Source organism: Haliotis rubra, unplaced genomic scaffold (assembly GCF_003918875.1).
Source record: "Haliotis rubra isolate DU_JTF1 unplaced genomic scaffold, ASM391887v1 Scf949, whole genome shotgun sequence".
Lineage (NCBI taxonomy): Eukaryota > Metazoa > Mollusca > Gastropoda > Lepetellida > Haliotidae > Haliotis > Haliotis rubra.
In genome coordinates, this window is record NW_025767689.1 from 185,320 (window position 1) to 206,514 (window position 21,195).

The 21,195-nt window shown below is 40.7% G+C and overlaps 1 protein-coding gene across 1 annotated transcript; it reads right to left on the bottom strand.

Moving 5' to 3' along the window:
* Positions 1 to 1,349: 1,349 nt before the first annotated feature.
* Positions 1,350 to 15,100, bottom strand: LOC124264851 (solute carrier family 23 member 2-like). Its single transcript, XM_046699632.1, has 12 exons — positions 15,038 to 15,100; positions 14,285 to 14,471; positions 10,446 to 10,603; positions 9,860 to 9,948; positions 8,890 to 8,951; positions 8,524 to 8,705; positions 8,069 to 8,189; positions 7,703 to 7,859; positions 4,456 to 4,709; positions 3,604 to 3,877; positions 2,439 to 2,534; positions 1,350 to 1,860 (listed from the first exon to the last, which is right to left on the bottom strand). The coding sequence occupies exons 2-12, from the start codon at positions 14,465 to 14,467 to the stop codon at positions 1,646 to 1,648; spliced, it is 1,791 nt and encodes a 596-aa protein (XP_046555588.1). The 5' UTR covers positions 14,468 to 14,471; positions 15,038 to 15,100; the 3' UTR covers positions 1,350 to 1,645.
* Between the last annotated feature and the right edge of the window lie 6,095 nt (positions 15,101 to 21,195).

Consider the following 21,195-nt stretch of genomic DNA (forward strand, 5'->3'; position numbering starts at 1 on the left):
TTAATATTTCACAATCAGAAAATGAAGCTATGACGGATATCGATACTTTCTTCAACTATTTTAAGAAATAAAATGAATACGATGAAGTAAATCAAAGAAATGATGACTTTGATATTCCTGATGATATTTATAGCAACGCCGATTCATACGATTGCTAGAACAGCTTAAGAATGGTTGTTAATGAAATGAAAAGAAATATAGCATCTCCATTTGACTTTATTGAAAGCTATAATATAGTTGAATCAGTTGATATTCCAGCGCCGGTATATTATTTAATTTAGTATTGTCGCCTGGTACCATACGGGAAATAGTGAGTGAGTGAGTTTAGTTTTACGCCGCGCTCAGCAATATTTCAGCTATATGGCAGCGGTCTGTAAATAATCGAAACTGGACCAGACAATCCAGTGATCAACAACATGAGCATCGATCTGCCCAATTGGGAACCGATGACATGTGTCAACCAAGTCAGCGAGCCTGACCACATGATCCCGTTAGTTGCCTCTTACGACAAGCATGGGTTACTGAAGATCAATATTATAACCCGGATCTTCACGGTTCATAAATATAATGAATAACGAGACGGAGAGAATAGAATTGACATTAATTGATTCATAAAGTTAACACACAAACACTTGGAAAATATATCAAGCAATACAGATATTACATACATGGGTACAACATTTTAAACAGAATTACATTTTTAATCCTTTTGAAATAATATTAGTAAATTTTGCGCAATATATTAGTTCTTCTTGAAATAAATAATTCCGCCGTCTTCAGTGGATTGGGCCATTGCACATATGTATTAGGTTGACACATGTCATCGTATCCCAGTTACTTAGAACGATGCTCATGCTGTTGATCACTGGAATGTCTGGCCCAGACTCGATTATTTACAGACCGCCGCCATATAGCTGGAATATTGCTGAGTGTGGGATAAAACTAAACTCACTCACTCACTGAATTATATTTATTGTTGTAAATCTTATATTGTCTCATGTACCACAGCTGGTGGGTTTCGAGAATAAACTATTCTAGCATGTGTCTGTGTCTTACATGTCACCCTCCATTAAACCAGGGCATTAATAGTCATGCAGTTTGTCAGCACAGCGGCTCAGTGAGTTAAGTTGCTGCTGAGACAAAGTGCGGATCAGAGTTGAGTGAGAATGATTGTTACATGAAGTCACTCTTAATTGTTGCTTTAAGCTGTTTCCTCTGTCGACTTAACCACATTTATTGTTATATCAGCTACATACCGCGTGATGTTATACCTACTGATCGTGACTATAGATAGAGAATGCACAAAAGATACAAGTTTGCTGTACAGTTAGGATACATTTGATTCAAGGGAAAGTATATATATAGCAAAAGGGAACAATAATGAATGTATATATATGACTGCCCATAGTATATACTTTTAGTGGGATTAAACTGAAGCCAGCTTTTTGTGTTCTCTGCATAATGTTTCATGGACAATTCCATTCTGGCAGCTGCTTAAAGATAATATATAGCTATATTTCATGCATCTAAATACTAAAATACATTATTTAATTATAGAGCCTTGTCATCTCCTATGGACAACACTGGTGATGATGAGAGCTGGACAAGGCAATGGAACTGTTGACAGACATATGCCCACCTGTGCTCAGAGTTGTTGATGTCTTCTTCGAAATCGGCAGCATAATCCTCCGTTGTAGGCCGGGGACACAGGGAGCCAACTGCACCTCAGACCCTTCGGGAGGTACCTTGCAATAAACGCCAGATCATACAGTGAGGTGACGCCAGGTGAAACAGACTGATCCTTTTGACAACTAACTCCTTCCTCCCTCCACTTCAACATCCCTCTCTCTTCTGTAGTTCCTGGAAGTAAAGCAACGCTTAGTTACAGGAAACCTCCACTGGAGCTCAAGTTCGTTTTTATAGTTCCTGCAAGTCAGAGAAAGCTTTGCTACAGGAACTTTCTTTTATACTTCTGTTCCACAGTGCGAAGAGGGGAGGTGATGCTTTAGTTACTGGAACACTATTTCAGCATCACCATCTCTTCTGCAGTTCTTTGAAGTTAGACATAGCTTAACAACAGGAATATTCCACCTCCGAATATCCTACTCTGCAGTAGTTCCTTCAGGTATACTGTATGCCAGAGTTAACGGCCACCAAAAGCTGGCGTTTCCATGGCGTGGGTTACGTTACGACAGGCAGAGACCTATGTGTTCTAGCGATCTTTCAAGATCCTTTCTTTGGGATTCGCATTCGTGGACGTTATCATGTTGAATGCAATAAAGATCAGTCCCATGTATCTGATCGTACGTGACGTTATTTCTATTTGGAATAGATAAACAACTGTTTTGCATTCAGTGTTTTCACTACTTTCACCGTTCGTCGTGAATAGAATATAAGAGAAAATGTTATTCTCTACGCCTGATGGTGCTAGAATTTACCTGGAGCTATGTTGTCGAGGATGCACCCAACCATGCCGCCCACCAGCATGGGGGATCCAAGAAGGACGTTCAAGATGTGGGTCAACTCATCGTGACCTAGAAGTGAGAAAAGTAATAATAACCTTTACAAACAAAGCTTTACTAGAGACAGAGTCGATTGTACGATTGCAACTTTATCACTCTCATACTGTCACCAACAAAAATGGTGAACGTACCATACCCCATATCCAGCACACGTTATAAACACTTGCAAAAGCAAATGAACTTGAAAAAAAATCGGATGAGGGTGTGTATATTGTCATAAAAAATCTAAGGAATGACATGCAGCTACGGTCATCCTAAAAATAACATATGCCCCATGGTTGAAGGAATTATGTATTCCAGTAAGTTTGTCATGTGATATATTGGTAAAGGAAATGTTATAATACAACTGAACCTGGTTCTTTCAGAGATTGCTAAAGGTCAAGCAAATCAATTGCGTTTTGAGAATACACATGGTAAAAATTCTCATTGTCTGAAATGCTTACTGTAAATATAAAGTCCTCCCATGGCTGTGTTAAGGATTGTGGTTAATCTTAGAGACGCGGAATTGATGATTTCATTTGCTGAACCGAACAATATATCTCTCCTCGCATGGAGTTTTGTGTGGCGTCGGAACCCAGTACAAAAGAAGAATGGACATGTCTTCGCGGTTAAACTTTGGCCTTACGTGGTTTGATTAAACTTACTTGTTTTGTGTTAATCCTGTAAAACAAACATCATTTTGTACTGTTGAGATATACGTTTATCCTATCAATGGTGTATGAGTATATTATCATTCAGTGTGAAGCGTGTAATTCAGTGAAGATCCGGGTCAGAATTGGACTTTAGTAACCCATGCTTGTCGTAAGAGGCGACTAACGGGATCGGGTGGTGAGAACCGCTGACTTGGTTGACACATGTCGTCGCATCCAAATTCCATAGAACGATGCTCATGATGTTGGTCACTGGAATGTTCGGTCCACACTCGATTGTTTACAGATCGCCGCCATATATTTGAAGCGTTAACCATACACTTCCTTGACCCGAGGTGCAACAACACACTGGGGAGGTGTTTACCTTCCGTGGTATTGTTGGAATACGAACTGAAAGCACTCCACAGTCTCCTTCACGTACACCCACCTACCTGTGTCAATAGCTCTGGGGTTGTTTTTCGCCCACTGTGGCAGTATTATGCCCAACATCAACGCCAGACCAAGCACCATGAGGTTGCGCGATGAAGACAGATCCACAAACTGCAGAGTAGACAGACCGACAGCGACCACCATTCCGAATGTCACTAGGGCCACGCCACCAATCACTGGAGTAGGAATGAGGCTGATCACAGCACCGAATTTACCCAGCATGCCACACACAGTCAGCATGACACCTGCCGTGATAAAGACAGATCTGCTTGCAACCTGGAAGAAGGAGAAACCGAAAGGTGAAAGGATCGTGAATGTTTTACAAACTAGGTGTGCGATTGCATAAATTTGTTGGATAAATACATTCGGAATGTAAAGCAAATTCTAAATATTTACTAACAACCTTAATAAAGGTTTACGTGAAATAATACATGTAAGAAGAAAAGAAATTTATAGACCATGATTTTATGTCCTCGTTCATATCATATGACATATGATATATATAATTGATATTTGAAATGATTAAACAATCCATGCAAGATTACATGTTTAGTTTCGAATAGTCCTTAGAGGTATCTTGAACTATTTCCATTTCCTAATAATGATCCTTCAATGCCCAGTGTTTATTTCTCTCCATTAAAATCAGGGCAGTGGTTAAAGTGTTCGTTCGTCACGCAGAAGACCCTGGTTCGATTCCCCACATGGGTACAATATATATATATATGTGAAGCCCATTTCTGGTGACCCCCGCGTTGATATTGCTGGAATATTGCTAAAGGCGGCGTAACCTCAAACTCACTCACTCACTTACTCACTCACTCACTAAATATTCGGAGGTGGTATGTTTCACAGACCTTGGTTACAACTAAAGCTGCAACGTTTTCGCTGTAAGATGTTATCCCATGCACAGCACCAACACTGCCGGCTATCAGGCATCCAAGGCCCTCCATCATAATCCCCCTATTTACAGCATGCGATGGGGGAGGAGGGACGGCGCAGGCACGGGCAGCAGCAAAGTAGTCTCCGACAGACTCTATGATGGAGGCGATGGTAGCTGCCAACATCCCCACATATCCGCCAGCACTGATAGTGGGCCAACCTAAGTGCCCTGTAACATGAAGAAGTTAATGTATTTGAAGCATTCGGTGGTCACGGTGAAGCTGCAGGTTCAACTTCCCACATGGGTGCTGCGTTTGATGAGGATATCAGATGTCACCCGTCGTAATGTCACTGGAATTAATAATGCTCGAACGTTGGAGGAACTTCACACAAAGAAAAAACATCCGATGCTAATAATAAGACACCAAAGATTGAGCTGTGCCTTAAATTAAGATCACTAGGGAATCCAATGTCAAAACGGCAAAAGGAAAATTGAAACTGAAATACAAAACAACGAAAGAAAAGATACTTCTCCAAATTGTTGATTCCCTAACTGCAAAAATAAAGGTTTGGACTGAAAGAAAGAAACAATGGAAAAGAAAAACACTTTTATCAAACAGTATACACTCTTTAGACATAATGAAAACCACTTTTACAGGCAACTGAAAACAAAGGGTGATGCTGAGCATGATAAACGGCCTCCCATGGATGCAATGAAAGGTTCTGGTAACAGTTGTGGTCAGAACCCGGTGATTGTTACCTTGAGGCACCTAGGGTCCGTTCCATGCACTGCATGACAAATAACTGTGTTGTTTGTCTGTTACATCTCAGCAGATTGCCTGAAAAGTCCAAATCTAATATACCTCCGGGGCCTGATGGCATTCCAAACCATTTTTGGAAACTGTTCCCCTGAGTCCAAACACCATTACTTTACTGTTTCAATTCTCTCGTGGACAAGGGCGATGTTCCTCCATGGTTCTGCAAAGGTCGCACTCTACTCCTTTCCAAAGAAGAAACTACTGCCCTATCATATGTTTGAATACACAATAATAAATCTTCACAGGGTGTTTGACAAACTTCGTGTCGTCTTACTGCTCTTCCAGTGATATAATTTTTAGAGGGCAGAAGGCAGCAAGGAAGGGATGTTTGGGGTGCTAGGATCAACTTCTTGTACAAAAAAGTCATTCTGGAAGCGTTAAAACATATCATCGCAACCTCTCCATGTGTTGGATTGACTACAAACTGCATATGACTGTCCGTCATGAATGAATTCTGAAGTCTCGTTATTATGTTGACCTCCCTGAGCGACTATTTCATTTACTCAAGTCTTTCATGTGCTGCTGGTCGACTCACTTGAAACGTATTCGCAAGGGCAGGTGCAGACTTCGGAATCTATTCCGAACATAAGGGGACTATTCCAGGGGGACTCCTTTAGTCTTTTGCTTTGTTTATCTTTAAATCCTTTGGGCTTTCTGCTCAATAAAGAGGAAGGTTACCATCTCAGCACAGACCCCAACACGGCTTACTGATCTCCTTTAAATAGATGACATCGAGCTCCTTGCCAAAGGAGATACCAATTCGAAAGAGCAAGTTATCCTTGTCAAGTCCATTTCTAATGATATTGGCATGACATCTTCGATGTAATGCACTCCATGGCAAGGTAATTTATGATGGATCGGTAAGATATTGGAAGATCAGGCCTCTAGGAATCCAAGTTAGACAAGCTCAAGAATGCCCAAATTCAAGACAACCTTCGGGCCGAGTATAAAGTGCGCTTAAAGAGAATCTGGAACTCAGAGCTAAATGCTCGAAACAAGGTCAAAGCCACCAATACATTTGCTGTGCCAGTTCTTTCCTATTCCTTTGGAGTAGTTGATTGGACAAAACAAGACAGCCAGAGTCTTGGCCGTCTGTCCAGAAGGATCTTGTCTGATAACAGAGCCCACCACTCTCGCTCTCGTGTATTTTGCACATATTTATTTTTCGGATGATCCTCTTGTGATGCATGACAAGACTCATTATGAAAGCAAGGAATTCTATTTTAAGCGCGAGTCAGTCATTTGTAGAGTTGCTTTCTGAGAAACCATTGAATCGTGTGTACATGCAGTGCATGAAACAGAACAGTAGTAATCCAAGCGACTCCTTTGCCTGGATGAAGTCGGCTGGTCTTAAATGTGAAACGGAGGGCTTCATTTTTGCTGTCCAGGACCAGCCACTTCCCACTCGCAATCGCCTAAATGTGATTCTTAAGGAAAATATTAACATGAAATGTCGATTGTATAATGAATTTACAGACTCCGATTGCTTTGACTCCGAGGTCCATCCGTGGTACGACCCTGAACATGTCCAGGGAGTCATGGAAAATCATGCTTTTAAACTTCTGTTGAATAGGCCCATATACAGCCTCAGAAGAATTCCAGCGAACAAACCTGTTGTTGTCCTTTATGATAAAGCCAATGAATTTATTTTTATCATTGAATGTTCTGTCCCTCTTGACAGCAACATGACTCAGGAAAAACATGCTATATATGCACACGTCGCCTTTGAAATGGTTTGGTGCCCCCTGATGTCTTGGCGCAGATCAGGAAAATGCCCGGGTTCTCCACTGGGAGCACAGGCCTTCTGACATTCTGCATAATGCAGAAGGTTGCAGTGTTTGGGAGTCTACATATTCTCCTGGGTTCGACTAGGCAGCGTTTCCTGGGATAAGTACCATTCGCTGTCTGGGCTCCGTGTAGAGGGGGCAAGGGCCCTGAGCTGATGATGAGCCTTACCAACCTGACTGTGCCAGGATAACCCGAACCCTCTCTGCTGCATACTATTTTTAATCTGTAAAATATACATGCATTTCACAATTATGATATGCTCTGTACGCCAGCAGAAAGTATAACACTGAAGTATTGATCAAACAATAGGAGAGAAGACACAGTTTTGATAGTATCTGGAAGAATTACCCTTTCCATACTAAAAATATTTCTCTACAGAAAAAAAGAGCCGCTCGTACGAGTCATGTGTTTATGAATCACTATCAAATAAAATTGCTACGATGCAAACTGTTCACAACAGATGACCTTCCGATGATCATATGATGCCCCACTGCTTGTGTCACCAGTAAAACCGCCGTAAAACCCAACTCACCAACTTTGTTTTCATGACAGACAGTCTAACCTACTTCTGTTTAAAGAAAGATTTTGGTCTGTTATTTTTTTCAAAGACATGTACCTGGGTATGGGAAGTTAAACCACGAGGTATCATTCACGACGTGGAGTCTTGAATCTGTCCTGGCCTGGAAACCAGGGTTTGTGCTGTTGCTAGGAAACACGCCTGTCTGTGTCAGCACACAACATAGGATCCACATGATGGCAATTGATAGCAAGACCTTGATAAAGAGATTTTCTTGTCAGTCATACTCGGTCCATCACAATTCCTTTTGAAATTCATTCTGATTTTTCTCTTTTGTTTTCCTGATTCTTATTTCAAACAAAAGTTCGGTAGATATTATTATGATATCATCAGACATGAAGAATAGTTCAAAACTTAAAAAACTGCACTTGTGCGATAATCCCGAAAGATCATCTATTTACTTACAGGTATAAGCTGAAACAGGGGATAACGATTGATGTGGCACCGTTCCTGTTTTGTATACGCTGGAACTGCAATTTGGTATTTCCCAGGGAACAACGCGAAGCACACCACCAGGAGCATTGTTCTGTAAGTTAACATTTTAAACGGTCATGTAATATGCCACATGAAAACCAACATAAAGTTTGGTAAATTTTGAGACGAGAACCAGTATTCACAGATGCAATCGATCATTAACTGACCATCAGATAGTATTACATGACTACAGCATAACCGAGTGACTGACGAAGGTCCCGGGTTTCAAAGAAACAACCTTTTCCAAAAATAGTATATATCTGAACTGCACTGGAATGTATTATCTGGAAAATAACCACATGGGTCTCTATAAAGATATGCTGAAAGGAGGCTAAATGGAAGCATCGGATATAAGGCCAATACACGTGTCTCCAAGAACCTCCTACCCAATACTGACACCCCATTGGTCCTGGCACAGCGAGCCAGCTAGCGGCGCGAGGGACACACCAACTAGTGCAATAGTTGGGGCGATGGTCAGAGGCCCAATGAATCTCAGCAACAAGCCCACAACACCAGTTGCCCCCAACACAATCTGTGTCAGAGATGCCAGCATTAGGTTACCTTGGATCTGTAAAATATTATGCTGAAATTGTATTCATTCATTTTATGACTTTATTCCTGGCGCTTTCTACAACATTATGTTACAATAGTATACATATGACCCATTGACAACATTTGTTGACTATATTGACATAATCTATTTCATATAACGGCATGTTTGGCGTTGTGGTAATTTTTGGAAGACATCTTACCTGTCTCACTCGCACTACCCATGGCAGATCAGTTGTCCCATTGACTGTGTGAGATACAGGAACTAAAGACAATATGATCACAATTAGGGCACGGATTTATCAGTGGCACCGATACAATCACGAGCAGACATGATGAAACTGAGATCCCATTACATGGCAGAAAAACCGTCTCGAGGAAAGGAGACAAACCTTTAAGGGTTTTTCAAAAACGCCATTGAATGAGCTATTCTATCGTTCACTCTTGCGCTTGTTCGTGTTATAGTGAATACAGTAGAACTATCTTTTGAGAACGAAGTAACCCATCAAACATTTCCGTTTGTCCCTATGAAAATGTATATGTGTGTGTGTGTGTGTGTGTGTGACGTCATAATTTTATGTGTACATATTACAGGGTAGATGGCTTCTACAAATTACAGTAATGGTCAGATGCCGTTTGATAACTAAGGAACAGGTAATCTTTGTTCATACATATATGAGTTGTGATATTTTCACTTTTGTCTATGTCATAGAGCAAGTTGATGTTGTTGAATAGTGTTTTGATTCATCAACTCTTCGGTGTCCTGGGCGCTTTAGCTTCTGAGATTCTGCCCTGAATGTATTTGAAATAATAATAAGTATTGTTAGGAATGGAATGGATTTCATCATAGACTTCTCATTTCATCACTATGATATTTTGTGACTATACCATTGCTTAATACACAAGTGGTTGTTCTGAATTTCGGGTTGACCTTCTACTGACATAAACACCGTAAAACCGATGTGCATACATTCTTATGATTCTGCTGAAATTATGAACATTCAGACTTAAAAGATAAAAGGACAGCGCCAGAGAATAATGTTTCGATTCCATCCGGCATAAAATCTAAACTGTATGATCGGGCTGCTGATAATTAGCGAAGACACCCGGTGTCAGTGGACTCTATAAGGATGTCCATGGGACTATACTTCAAGGTTTAGATTTTCAGATTACTTTCAGTTGAACACTTCCACCTGTCAGCCGCCATCATGGAGATAATTGCTGTCAGAAAATTTGGAGACGCTCCTTGGATTATTGGTAACCTGAAATGTTGTAGGGAAAAAAATTCTGTTTATCCACAATGATTTGTGACCGGAATAAAACACTGCGCGAGAAGTACATACCTACTAGATTTATAGCGTAGATGTATAGCCTATCCTACACGTAGCAAGTATTATATGCATCAACATATGTGAAATGCCTACGTTCTTCATGAATAAATATCTATTTAACACATGTTCTGGTTTTAGCCAGTTTGATAGTATTTCATGTTCAGAAGCACATTAAGCCCGGTTCCAAAAGCCATAATTATATATGTGATAATATTTCATTCATGGAAAACAAATATCTTTTCAATTTCATTTGTCTTGTTTTTGAGATGTGACAAAGTTACATTTGATGAACACTACCGGATACCAGCACAATGGTATTTTCTCCAAAACTATTTGAAAATTAACATTCCATGAACTGTTTCTCGCCTAAATCCTTGTAATTTACAGTGAGGATAAAATGTTGCTGATGTGTGTGTAACTTGAGGTACCTGACGCCGAGGATGTTCTGGAGAATCGTCCCGATTCCGCACACAAAGAACGATATACTGAGAACCCGAGCCTTTACCTCTGGTAGTTCATCTGCACAAATGACTGTGCAGGTAAGCAGAGGGATTGATATTACTCCACCAATACACGTCATCAGTTGCTGAAACGAGATGATTTTTAACACTGGTACTGCCATATAGGGGTCTGCTGAAATATCGGGGCTTCATAAGTGGTGTGTATTTTGGAGATTTGAAGAATGATATGACCACGTACACACGTACACACGTTATATTCCTAACTGTTGGGTCCTACTTGTTGGATAGAACAAGTGAGATTGACGTAACGCCGCTTTGAACAGCATTGATCAATTATTGTGGTAACTATGAAAGTCAACCCCTGAGAGTCATTAAACCCGCGTCATCCGTTTCCAGTTGATGTAAAGGGCAAAATAGAAATTATATGGTTGGGTCACTGAAAACTAGTGATGACATCGGGTCTTAAGCGTTTTCAATATTTTGGCATTCAAGAGTTCAGACATGACAGGCAGTAAAACACCATAATGTCAATAGGGGTGCTATATTCGATACGCCAAATGTTCGGTCCTGGTACGGTAAGGGGAAACAACTCAGATGTGCAGGGCAGCGTATGACCCATTACAGCAAGGGCATCACCGTCCTGGCACGGTAAGGGGAAACAACTCCAGATGTGCAGGGCAGCGTATGGCCCATTACAGCAAGGGCATCACCGTCCTGGCACGGTAAGGAGAAACAACTCCAGATGTGCAGGGCAGCGTATGGCCCATTACAGCAAGGGCATCACCGTCCTGGCACGGTAAGGAGAAACAACTCCAGATGCGTATGCAGGGCAGCGTATGACCCATTACAGCAAGGGCATCACCGTCCTGGCACGGTAAGGAGAAACAACTCCAGATGTGCAGGGCAGCGTATGGCCCATTACAGCAAGGGCATCACCGTCCTGGCACGGTAAGGAGAAACAACTCCAGATGTGCAGGGCAGCGTATGGCCCATTACAGCAAGGGCATCACCGTCCTGGCACGGTAAGGAGAAACAACTCCAGATGTGCAGGGCAGCGTATGGCCCATTACAGCAAGGGCATCACCGTCCTGGCACGGTAAGGAGAAACAACTCCAGATGTGCAGGGCAGCGTATGACCCATTACAGCAAGGGCATCACCGTCCTGGCACGGTAAGGGGAAACAACTCCAGATGTGCAGGGCAGCGTATGGCCCATTACAGCAGCGGCCCATTACAGCAAGGGCATCACCGTCCTGGCACGGTAAGGAGAAACAACTCCAGATGTGCAGGGCAGCGTATGACCCATTACAGCAAGGGCATCACCGTCCTGGCACGGTAAGGGGAAACAACTCCAGACGTGCAGGGCAGCGTATGACCCATTACAGCAAGGGCATCACCGTCCTGGCACGGTAAGGGAGAAACAACTCCAGATGTGCAGGGCAGCGTATGACCCATTACAGCAAGGGCATCACCGTCCTGGCACGGTAAGGAGAAACAACTCCAGATGTGCAGGGCAGCGTATGACCCATTACAGCAAGGGCATCACCGTCCTGGCACGGTAAGGGGAAACAACTCCAGATGTGCAGGGCAGCGTATGACCCATTACAGCAAGGGCATCACCGTCCTGGCACGGTAAGGGGAAACAACTCCAGATGTGCAGGGCAGCGTATGGCCCATTACAGCAGGGGCATCATTACAGCAAGGGCATCACCGTCCTGGCACGGTAAGGGGAAACAACTCCAGATGTGCAGGGCAGCGTATGACCCATTACAGCAAGGGCATCACCGTCCTGGCACGGTAAGGGGAAACAACTCCAGATGTGCAGGGCAGCGTATGGCCTATTACAGCAAGGGCATCACCGTCCTGGCACGGTAAGGGGAAACAACTCCAGATGTGCAGGGCAGCGTATGGCCCATTACAGCAAGGACATCACCGTTTCTCCTACGTATTTAGTGAAATCGACTATCCAAATGATATGACAATCGCCTAAATTATTCTTGTTCACGTTATGCCCAAGACAGTTTCGGTGCATCGTTTATGAATCTGCTGTTGTAATGAACCAGCAGTCTTTGAAGGAAGGACACTCCCAATGGGGGTACTGGTTTAAGGCTGATTAACAAAGAATTTAAGTATACTCAGCATGTGATTAGATTAGTTACGCTTATTATCGGAGTCTGGCGTGCCAATGGGAGAGAACTATGGATATGCAAATTACGTAGCTTGACACAACTGGACCACCATTGAATCAAACTGGAATATGCATTAGATATGCTCATTGGACATGTTATTCTTGTTCCTTTTATGTTTGTGACACATGTATAATGCAACTGCAGTGTGCCAATCGGAATGCAAGTGCGTCTCTAAATGTACACAGTGTAAGGAATGTGGACACACTGCAACAGTCACTACATAAAGGTTATGAATCACAGTCGCACACAATAGACACCCTAATTGTTCAGGTGTCTTAGCGTATATTCACACTGCTTGACAAAGAAGAGGCTTGATGTTTTAACAATTATTTTGCACCCATCTTTTCTGTGCTAGATTACAAACTACAAAAATATGTAATAATTAATGCCGACGGTTTGTTAAAAAGTAATTACCTGAAGAAATAAATCATTATTATGCAAAGTAACCATTACAACGGCAACATTTCTATTCCCTTGACTAACTTCGAAACACGGAGTCTTCATATGAAGCATGCATTAATAGTATTCATCATATATTCTGCAATTTAGAAATAGTGACGTACGAGTGTGAGTACGTGCTTAAAACTATGTATATGTTTTTGTCGTTAGTCTTAGTACACACGTATCTTAGACTTAAAACTATAACAATTTGGACGTGCATTGCAGGAAACAAGTATGATGACCAATACAGAATACAGTTGACTGTTGTCACATAAAGACGACATACAAAATACAGTTGATTGTTGTCACTGAAAGACGACATACAGAATACAGTTAATGACGTCCTAGTGTTAAAGTGATAAGTAGTTTAGCCATTAATCTTTACTATATATGAGGCAACCTTAACAAATCTGCCTGCAAAACATCAAACCTCTTCTGTGTCTACTAACCCGCATTCTATTGTGATCAAATACCTGTAGACAGTAAAGGATTATTCCCTTTGCTTCATACAGTTTCGAGTATGCCACCAACACGACCTTCATCATTTTTATCTAATAATTCCAGGAACTTTCTTCTCGGCAAATGGAATTTCTTACAATATATTATAAGGTTGTTGATTTGCTTCACTTGCCATGGAATAAATGAATTATGTACCATTAAATGTCAACTTTGTTTCTTTCATAATATGAAAATAATGAAGGGAGTAATGATTAAACGAGTTCATCACTCGAGAGGTTTGGCACATTCATATGAACTAAGATGTGGTTGTTTTTTTGCCACATCTGAACATATGCCAGAGGAGCTTCTTGTTTGGTAATTTCCTCCCTTATGGGTCTATATTATGCAACTGGCGCGTCGGTCACATGGCTATCTCTAACGTATGTGTGTTTCGTGTTCCTACTCGTACCTCTGTAGCACGGAATGTAATATAGAATACGCAGTATTGAACACTACGCAGATGTACACATAGAACACAGGACCGGCGAAGATCCACGATCTCGTGGTCAGGCTCGCTGACTTGGTTGATGCATGCCATCTTCCAATTGCGTTGCTCGATGTCAACCTCCGGATTGTCTGGTCAAGGACTGATTATTAACAGACCGCCGTCATGTAGCTGGAATAATGCTGAGGGAGGCATTAAACAGCAGAGAAAGTTAACAGTAAACGGTTCGCCTACCTGAAGGGCAAACAAAGGCAACAGGCACGTCCCTGGTGTATCACCAATGCCGTATAGGGCCTTCTTCGTTCGAGGCACATGGTTGATTTGGTTACCATTTTCTTCATCTTCAGATGTCAGGGGGGTTGTGGCATTTATTACCTTTGGCAGATTGTCGACCCACGGACTGTGTTCAGATGTCATTGCTCTGTGGGGAGAGAAAAGTTCATTGTTAGGACATGGTTTTGAGAACCCGTCAAATAATGTTGAAATCAGTTTAGTTTGTTTGTCGTTTAACGCCGCCCTCAACAATATCCCAGCTATATGGCGGCTGTCTGTACATAATCAAATATGGACCAGTGACCAGTGACAATCCAGTGATCAACATCATGAGCATCGAACAAAGCAACTGGGATTAGATGGTATATGTCAACCAAGTCAGCGAGCCTGACCACCCGATCCCATTAATCTCCTCTTACGAGAAGGGTTGCTGAAAATCCATTCTAAAACAGATCTTCACGGGTGAGTCAAAATGTGTGAACGAAATAATTGTCAAATACTTTTGAAATCAAAATGAAAACCTCTCAGTATGGCCGTGTCGATCTGACGGGGTGGGGTAGCCTAGTAGTTAACGCGGTGGCTCGTCACGCTGAAGACCAGGGTTCGATTCCCCACATGGTGACACATTTCTGGTGTCCCATTTCTGGTGTCCCCCGCCGTGATATTGCTGGAATATTGATAAAAAGCGGCGTAAAACCAAACTCACTCACTCACCTGTCCTTCACAAACGACAAAGTCCGCGTTGAATGGTTGCTCTTTGGCTCACAACATGTATTAATTCACGTCCAGTCAGAGAAAATAATATGGCTGCTACAAATATAGAGACACTGTTTATAATCATGCGAGCAGGATTTGTTCTCCAACGAGAAGTCTCCACCCTTCCACTCCTCCAGAAACTGTCCCTCCCACTTTCTCGGCTGCCCCTCCTCGTCAGTCGGCTGCTATCTCCTCTCCCGCCCATGCCCCCGCCACGGCAAGATGCTACTGCGTAACCATCAGTCAATTCAACACTTGTGCAGTCGACTGAAATCGTCATGGATAATTTCTTATCCAAATAGAGACTGTTTCTTGTTTTTGTTCACCCGCATTGTCCCGTGTTTTCGGGACAAAACATGCATGTTGATATATTCTGTATTTTTTAGCTATGATGCGTCTCGGTCATATAAGCCTTATGTTCGTTTAGAGTAGATCCCAGGGGCGGTTATTGTAAGCATTGTAATACATTTTCTGACACAATGCGACTGTTATGCGTAACGTTATAGTCGTATTAATCATCAACGATGACAGAGATTTCGCCATATCTAGGCTGCACCGGTGCACGTAACATTTGCCACAACAAATGCGCGGCAGTAGTGGTATAATCATAACCTTGCCGTACTAAATAATGTCTATTCCTAACATGTGTATAGGGAGAAGCAATTGATATATTACCGGAAGAAAAACACCTGAACAAATCTCACATTCTTAAGCTTATGAGTTAGTTACGTAGTAGATGTTTCGTGAAAGGCAAGAAAGGTCATCGGTGAAGGCCATGGTAAAGTAGTTTACATACAATCTTGTGACATTTCATGGAAGGTAAGAGTGAGTGAGTGATTTTGGTTTTACGCCGCTTTTAGCAATATTCCAGCAATATCACGGTGGGGGACACCAGGAATGGGCTTCACACATTGTACCCATATGGGGAATCGAACGCGTGTCATTTATAATTTTTACTTTATCTAAATTATGGACTGTAGGATGTCGGCGGAAATATTGTTCTGGTTTCTCCTTACTCTTTCTGGCCTGTTTACAGTCATTATTAAACCATGTTTTACGAATATGTGAATTGCAGAGGACTTAGGTATAGTTTCATCAGCGATATTCTTTAATTTATCAGAGAATACCTGAATCCGAATTTGAATAATTGAATCCAGAACACTGTCAAAAAGGTCAGATTTCAAGTTGTCAGTACACAGTGTCTGAAATAATGGCCAGTTAGCCTTATTAAAATTCCATCATGTTGCAGATGGATCATCATTCGGGTTTATAGCTGAAATTATTGTGGGGAGGTGGTCAACACAGGTCATCGTGGACTGACCATTCAAATTCGTCATAAAGATTTGGATCTGTAAGAGACAGAACAAGTGCAGAATAAGTTCCAAAAGCAGAATGTAAATAAGTGCCTGATCCATCATTAAACATGCATAAATTATTATAGCACAATGCCATTTAGAAAGTGGTCAAATGCAACATATGTTCTGGCTGAGCGGGTTAGGCGGCTGTGTGCTGGCGATTTGGTGCCTGACTCATAAGGTGTTGGTTCGAATCCCGGATGGGACTCAACCCCAAAAAACTACTAGAATTTGTACTTTACTAAGAAAGTGTAATCCCAATTATAACATAAATTATTGTTAGAAATGAAGTCTTCGAGGATTTTCTCTTTATTGTTAGTATCGGTACTTCCCCACAAAGGGTTGTGCCCGATAAGATTACCCATGATAATACAGGGTCTGGGAAGCTGGTCGAACAGATCCTGAAGATCGGACTGCTGAAGAGCCGAAGATGGAGAAATGTACAGTGAACTAAGCGTGAAGGTTATTTGTAAAGAAAGGCGGACAGGAACAACCTGAAGATTGCTTTTAAGAGGGACATGGCTATGAATAACACCCTGCCTGACCAAAATAGAAGCACCACCAGAGGATTCATCACCTGGAGTGAAACGAATGATATGAATTGTTCTGACTAAAGTCAGATTATCGTTGCTTTTCAGGTAGGTCTAAACTAAACGCTGATGGTTTCAAATCTTGTGATAATAATTGTAGACCATTAAAATTGTTCCTCGGGCGTCTGCAATTCCATTGTATAACATTATGTGAGCTACTCATGGGGGCTCAATAGGAGAGCGTAAACGAAATGAAGTCCCTTCACGCTGAGATGGCTGTGAAGGGCTTGCCTCCATATCTAGATAAACGCTCACCCTTACAGAGCCAACTGGCCCAAAAATGTCTGAAAGTGGCTCTTCTTTCCTATATGATAGATTGTTCTCAAAGGTCATGTCTATATTCGGTTTTACACTATCTATTTTTGAAGAAATATATGGTTTAAATATCAGAGGGGTACACAAAGTCCTTAATCTTGACTACCAGTTGTCCGACTTCCATTTTTTTCATCACTTTATTTCTTTTTGAAATGTACAGGGTATTACATGATTACAGACGCAGTCAAGTGAATAGTGTGAGATACATGTACATATAATATAGTATTGTATATAATATATTTTCATTTGTACATTGGCGGACATCGAATGAAAAAAGAACATTAAGTATTTTCTTTAATGTTAAGGGGATTTCACATGTTTTGATGAGTAGTTTAAATTGATCATATGAAGAGGTTATGAGATGAAGACGAAAAAGACCAAAAACCCGTGTATTGTCATCTTGAGTATGCTGCATATTTATTTACCTGATATAAGGTATGTAGATGGCGCGTTAGTCCGTTTATGGTGGGGATAGGTTTTAACATCTGTTTGCATAGATGAATTGTTTTGTGGACATTAACATTAGATTTAAGACGTCGTTTCTTCTTTCTTTATATCCAAAAGAAATGTTCTTTTATGTTCAATTCTAATTGTGTGCCAGTTTCAATGTCTATCCAATCTGTTAATTGCTTCCACAACGTTTTAATATGTTTGCACTCATAACATATAACATATGAATAATGGTGTCTGATTCCTTATCACAAAAAGAACACAATGAATGTGATATAACATTATAGTTCAATAGTTTTTATTTGTTGTCAGAATTCTCCGGACAATTTTAAATTGTAGCCATCGAAGTTGTGTATTAAGTGTTGCTCTAAAAGGTATGTAGTTATAAATTTTCCACTGGTCTTCTGGGATAATTTCGTTGATATCTCGTTCCCATTTTAATTGATTACTTAATTTTCCTTGTGAAGTGTATCATTTGGATAGTGTAGTATAGAATATTTTACTTCCCTTTTTCCCCTTATACAAGACATTTAAATTATATGGAATAAATGGTTGTTCCACTTTGTTTAGTTTTATTTTCTTGCGATGGATGAACGATTTAATTGCATGATAAGTCCTGCGTATTCCAAAAAGTTTGTTTTCAGTTGTGAATTCATCAAACTTTAAAATAGTTTCCATTTTAGTGGAAGCCTCGGTGGCTGAGCGGGATAGGCGTCTGACTTATGTGTGCTGGTGATTAGATGCCTGACTCTGAGGGTGTGGTTTCGAATCCCGGATGGGAATCAACCCAACAAAAGTACTGGAATATGTACTTTACTAAGTGTAATCTCAAATACACCACATGTTACTTTGAGTTTTCTTCTTAACAGAGATGACAGCGCAGTACAAACGCCCACCTACACTTCCTTATCTCCTTTACAAGGGTACTTTGTAGAGCGGAACCAATCTTTTACCCTTTTTTGGACGATGATAGCCACCTCAGTCTTTCTTGCCAGAGTACCTGTCCCTGTAACCTGCCTTATTGTGTGTCAGGTTTCACTCCAACGTCGTTACTCTTTGCATTCTATGACGGATTGGGAGGAGGTATGTAGAACTGTCTTCATTGTGGTTACAAGAGAAGGCACACTGATAGAGACACAGGAAGATTCACCGATGTGCCATAGCATTTAACATTATGTCCTAACTTTAGACTTAATAAGACAATATGCATAGTACTTATACATAATTACGTATGTCATGAAGATACCTCTGGTAGAAATATGTATATTTGTAAATATATCATAATTGGCAGTGCAGTGAACACATTTATAAGTAAGTAAGTATAATGAGCAGACAAGAACCACAGACACCACACGATCTCTGTTTATATCAATTTAATAGCAAAAGATACAAAACAAGTTCACTAACACATATTATTACTACGATGTGTATTTGCTTATACGTGTGTATTTGCTAAATATGTGTACTTATTACCCTTAAGATAAATTTGTCGAATTCTGACTGGTCGATAGCCAAAGCATACCAAACCATGTAGGTGGATTTGCCAGGGTGTACGAACCGTACCCCCCCGTCAAATCTGTCATGTGACACACTACACGGGTTGTACGAATGACCTTGACCTTAGATGGAATGTGACTGCCAAACGGCTGATCGCTTTGAAATTTTAAAGTTATGCAATTATGAGTATAAACAGAGTGATAAAATTGTTGTCATAATTTCTTATTTGTTTGTGTCAATAAATATATCCAAAAAATAAAATGTTTCTGTATTTCAAATGTCGTTTAACAAAACCTCAAATTCGCCTCAGGAAATACGGAATTTACAAAGGTCTTACAGTACCCCCTTTAAAACACCGTATAACTACTAGTGTCCATGCACGTATTTATCCACCTCATGCTAACATGATTACTACGTAATTACATCCTAATCTGAATTTTCCTGGCATCTTTAAATTGCGTTCAGAGAAGTTACTTCGATATGTCTGTAATTTGGACCAGTGGCTCCCATACAGAAAGAAAATTTGTCTTCAAAACAATCTGGAATAGTCTGGTTATTTTGCTGCCCTTTCGTTACAGTATATCTGCATGATTATATTCTTAATGCATGATTATTGATGTGTAACTAGTTACTGCACATCCTAGACACATCCGCTGGCTGACTCACACATCAACTCATATTAAAATGAAAATTCTGTTTTACCAAGGCACAACGATTTTCTAGAAGCGACAAAACCCTGTTCGCATTCATCAGAAATCTCTGCTAAATGCAGAGTGGATTGTACAATTGTGACTATATCATGAGCATATATTTGTTTCAGCATTATTACAGCTGTATGGTGTTGTTTGTAAACAAATCGAGTCTGGGCCAGACAATCCAGGGATTGTCACAATACTAAACATTCCCAAAACTTCATATCTCCGCAACGTCTCTCCTTCACCCTCGGATCCAGCCAGTGACTAAGCCAAGATTATGTAGAACAGAGCGGGAAATCAGCGCGTGCTCTAGACAATAAGCGCTCAGATTAAATCGGCAAAATGTATCGGGCAACACACGTCTTAGCCTATATTCTGAACAACACCTCTATGTCATTCACGTTGTGACACACATTTGACGTCCTTCGTCTTTATACATGGCCTCATGTATGTAAGAACATATGAGCACAATACCACACTAATCAACCAAACAAAAACGCCCTTGTTTTTGCTTCATTTTGAAATGATAATATTTAAACAATTTCAATTATTGTCTTGTTGTATATGAATTATTGTATTAATATGACTTACTAAAACGTACTAAATACGTTTCGCCATCTTCAGAGAATATTCAGTATCGACACTGGTGGAAATGTACGAATGGATCATATGTTCGTAGTTGTGAAGCAAGAAACAAGGAGTGTCAATATAAACATATCTTAAATACTAACGATTATCATGGGAGAGTAAAAGAAACTGTAATGCGAAATTGCTAGACATACTGGCTTCTACTGTACTGAAGAAAACTGTGAGGACATATCAAGCTGATATAAGCAAATAAATACAAGTGTAACGTCACATCGGCAGTATTTCAGCCATATCGTGACGAGAACATTTGACATTGAAATAGAATATATATAGATATTATAAAAACCTGCCGACGAAGGACAGTAAAAATACTAGATTATCACAGATATGAATATAAAACTAGCGAACAAAGCTAAAACATTCCAATTAAAGAAGACAATACAATATAAAAACGGGCTATAGATCGCCAACAGCTGAAGTTAGATCACCATACTAGGAACCATGGGGACGTACATTACTTTCGCTACCTGCATGGACCCTAGTTAGATTTACACCATTCCTTCAGCCATTGGCGACAGAAGAGAAATCTGGCCATAAATTAAAAGCACACATATTCTACGATTAAA

Coding starts and splice junctions, on each gene's coding strand:
- LOC124264851 (XM_046699632.1), bottom strand. CDS start 14,467: ATGACATCTGAACACAGTCCGTGGGTCGACAATCTGCCAAAGGTAATA. Junction 10,604..14,284: donor TGCCTTTGTTTGCCCTTCAG/GTAGGCGAACCG, acceptor ATCTCGTTTCAG/CAACTGATGACGTGTATTGG. Junction 4,710..7,702: donor GTTTAACTTCCCATACCCAG/GTACATGTCTTT, acceptor TTCATGTTACAG/GGCACTTAGGTTGGCCCACT.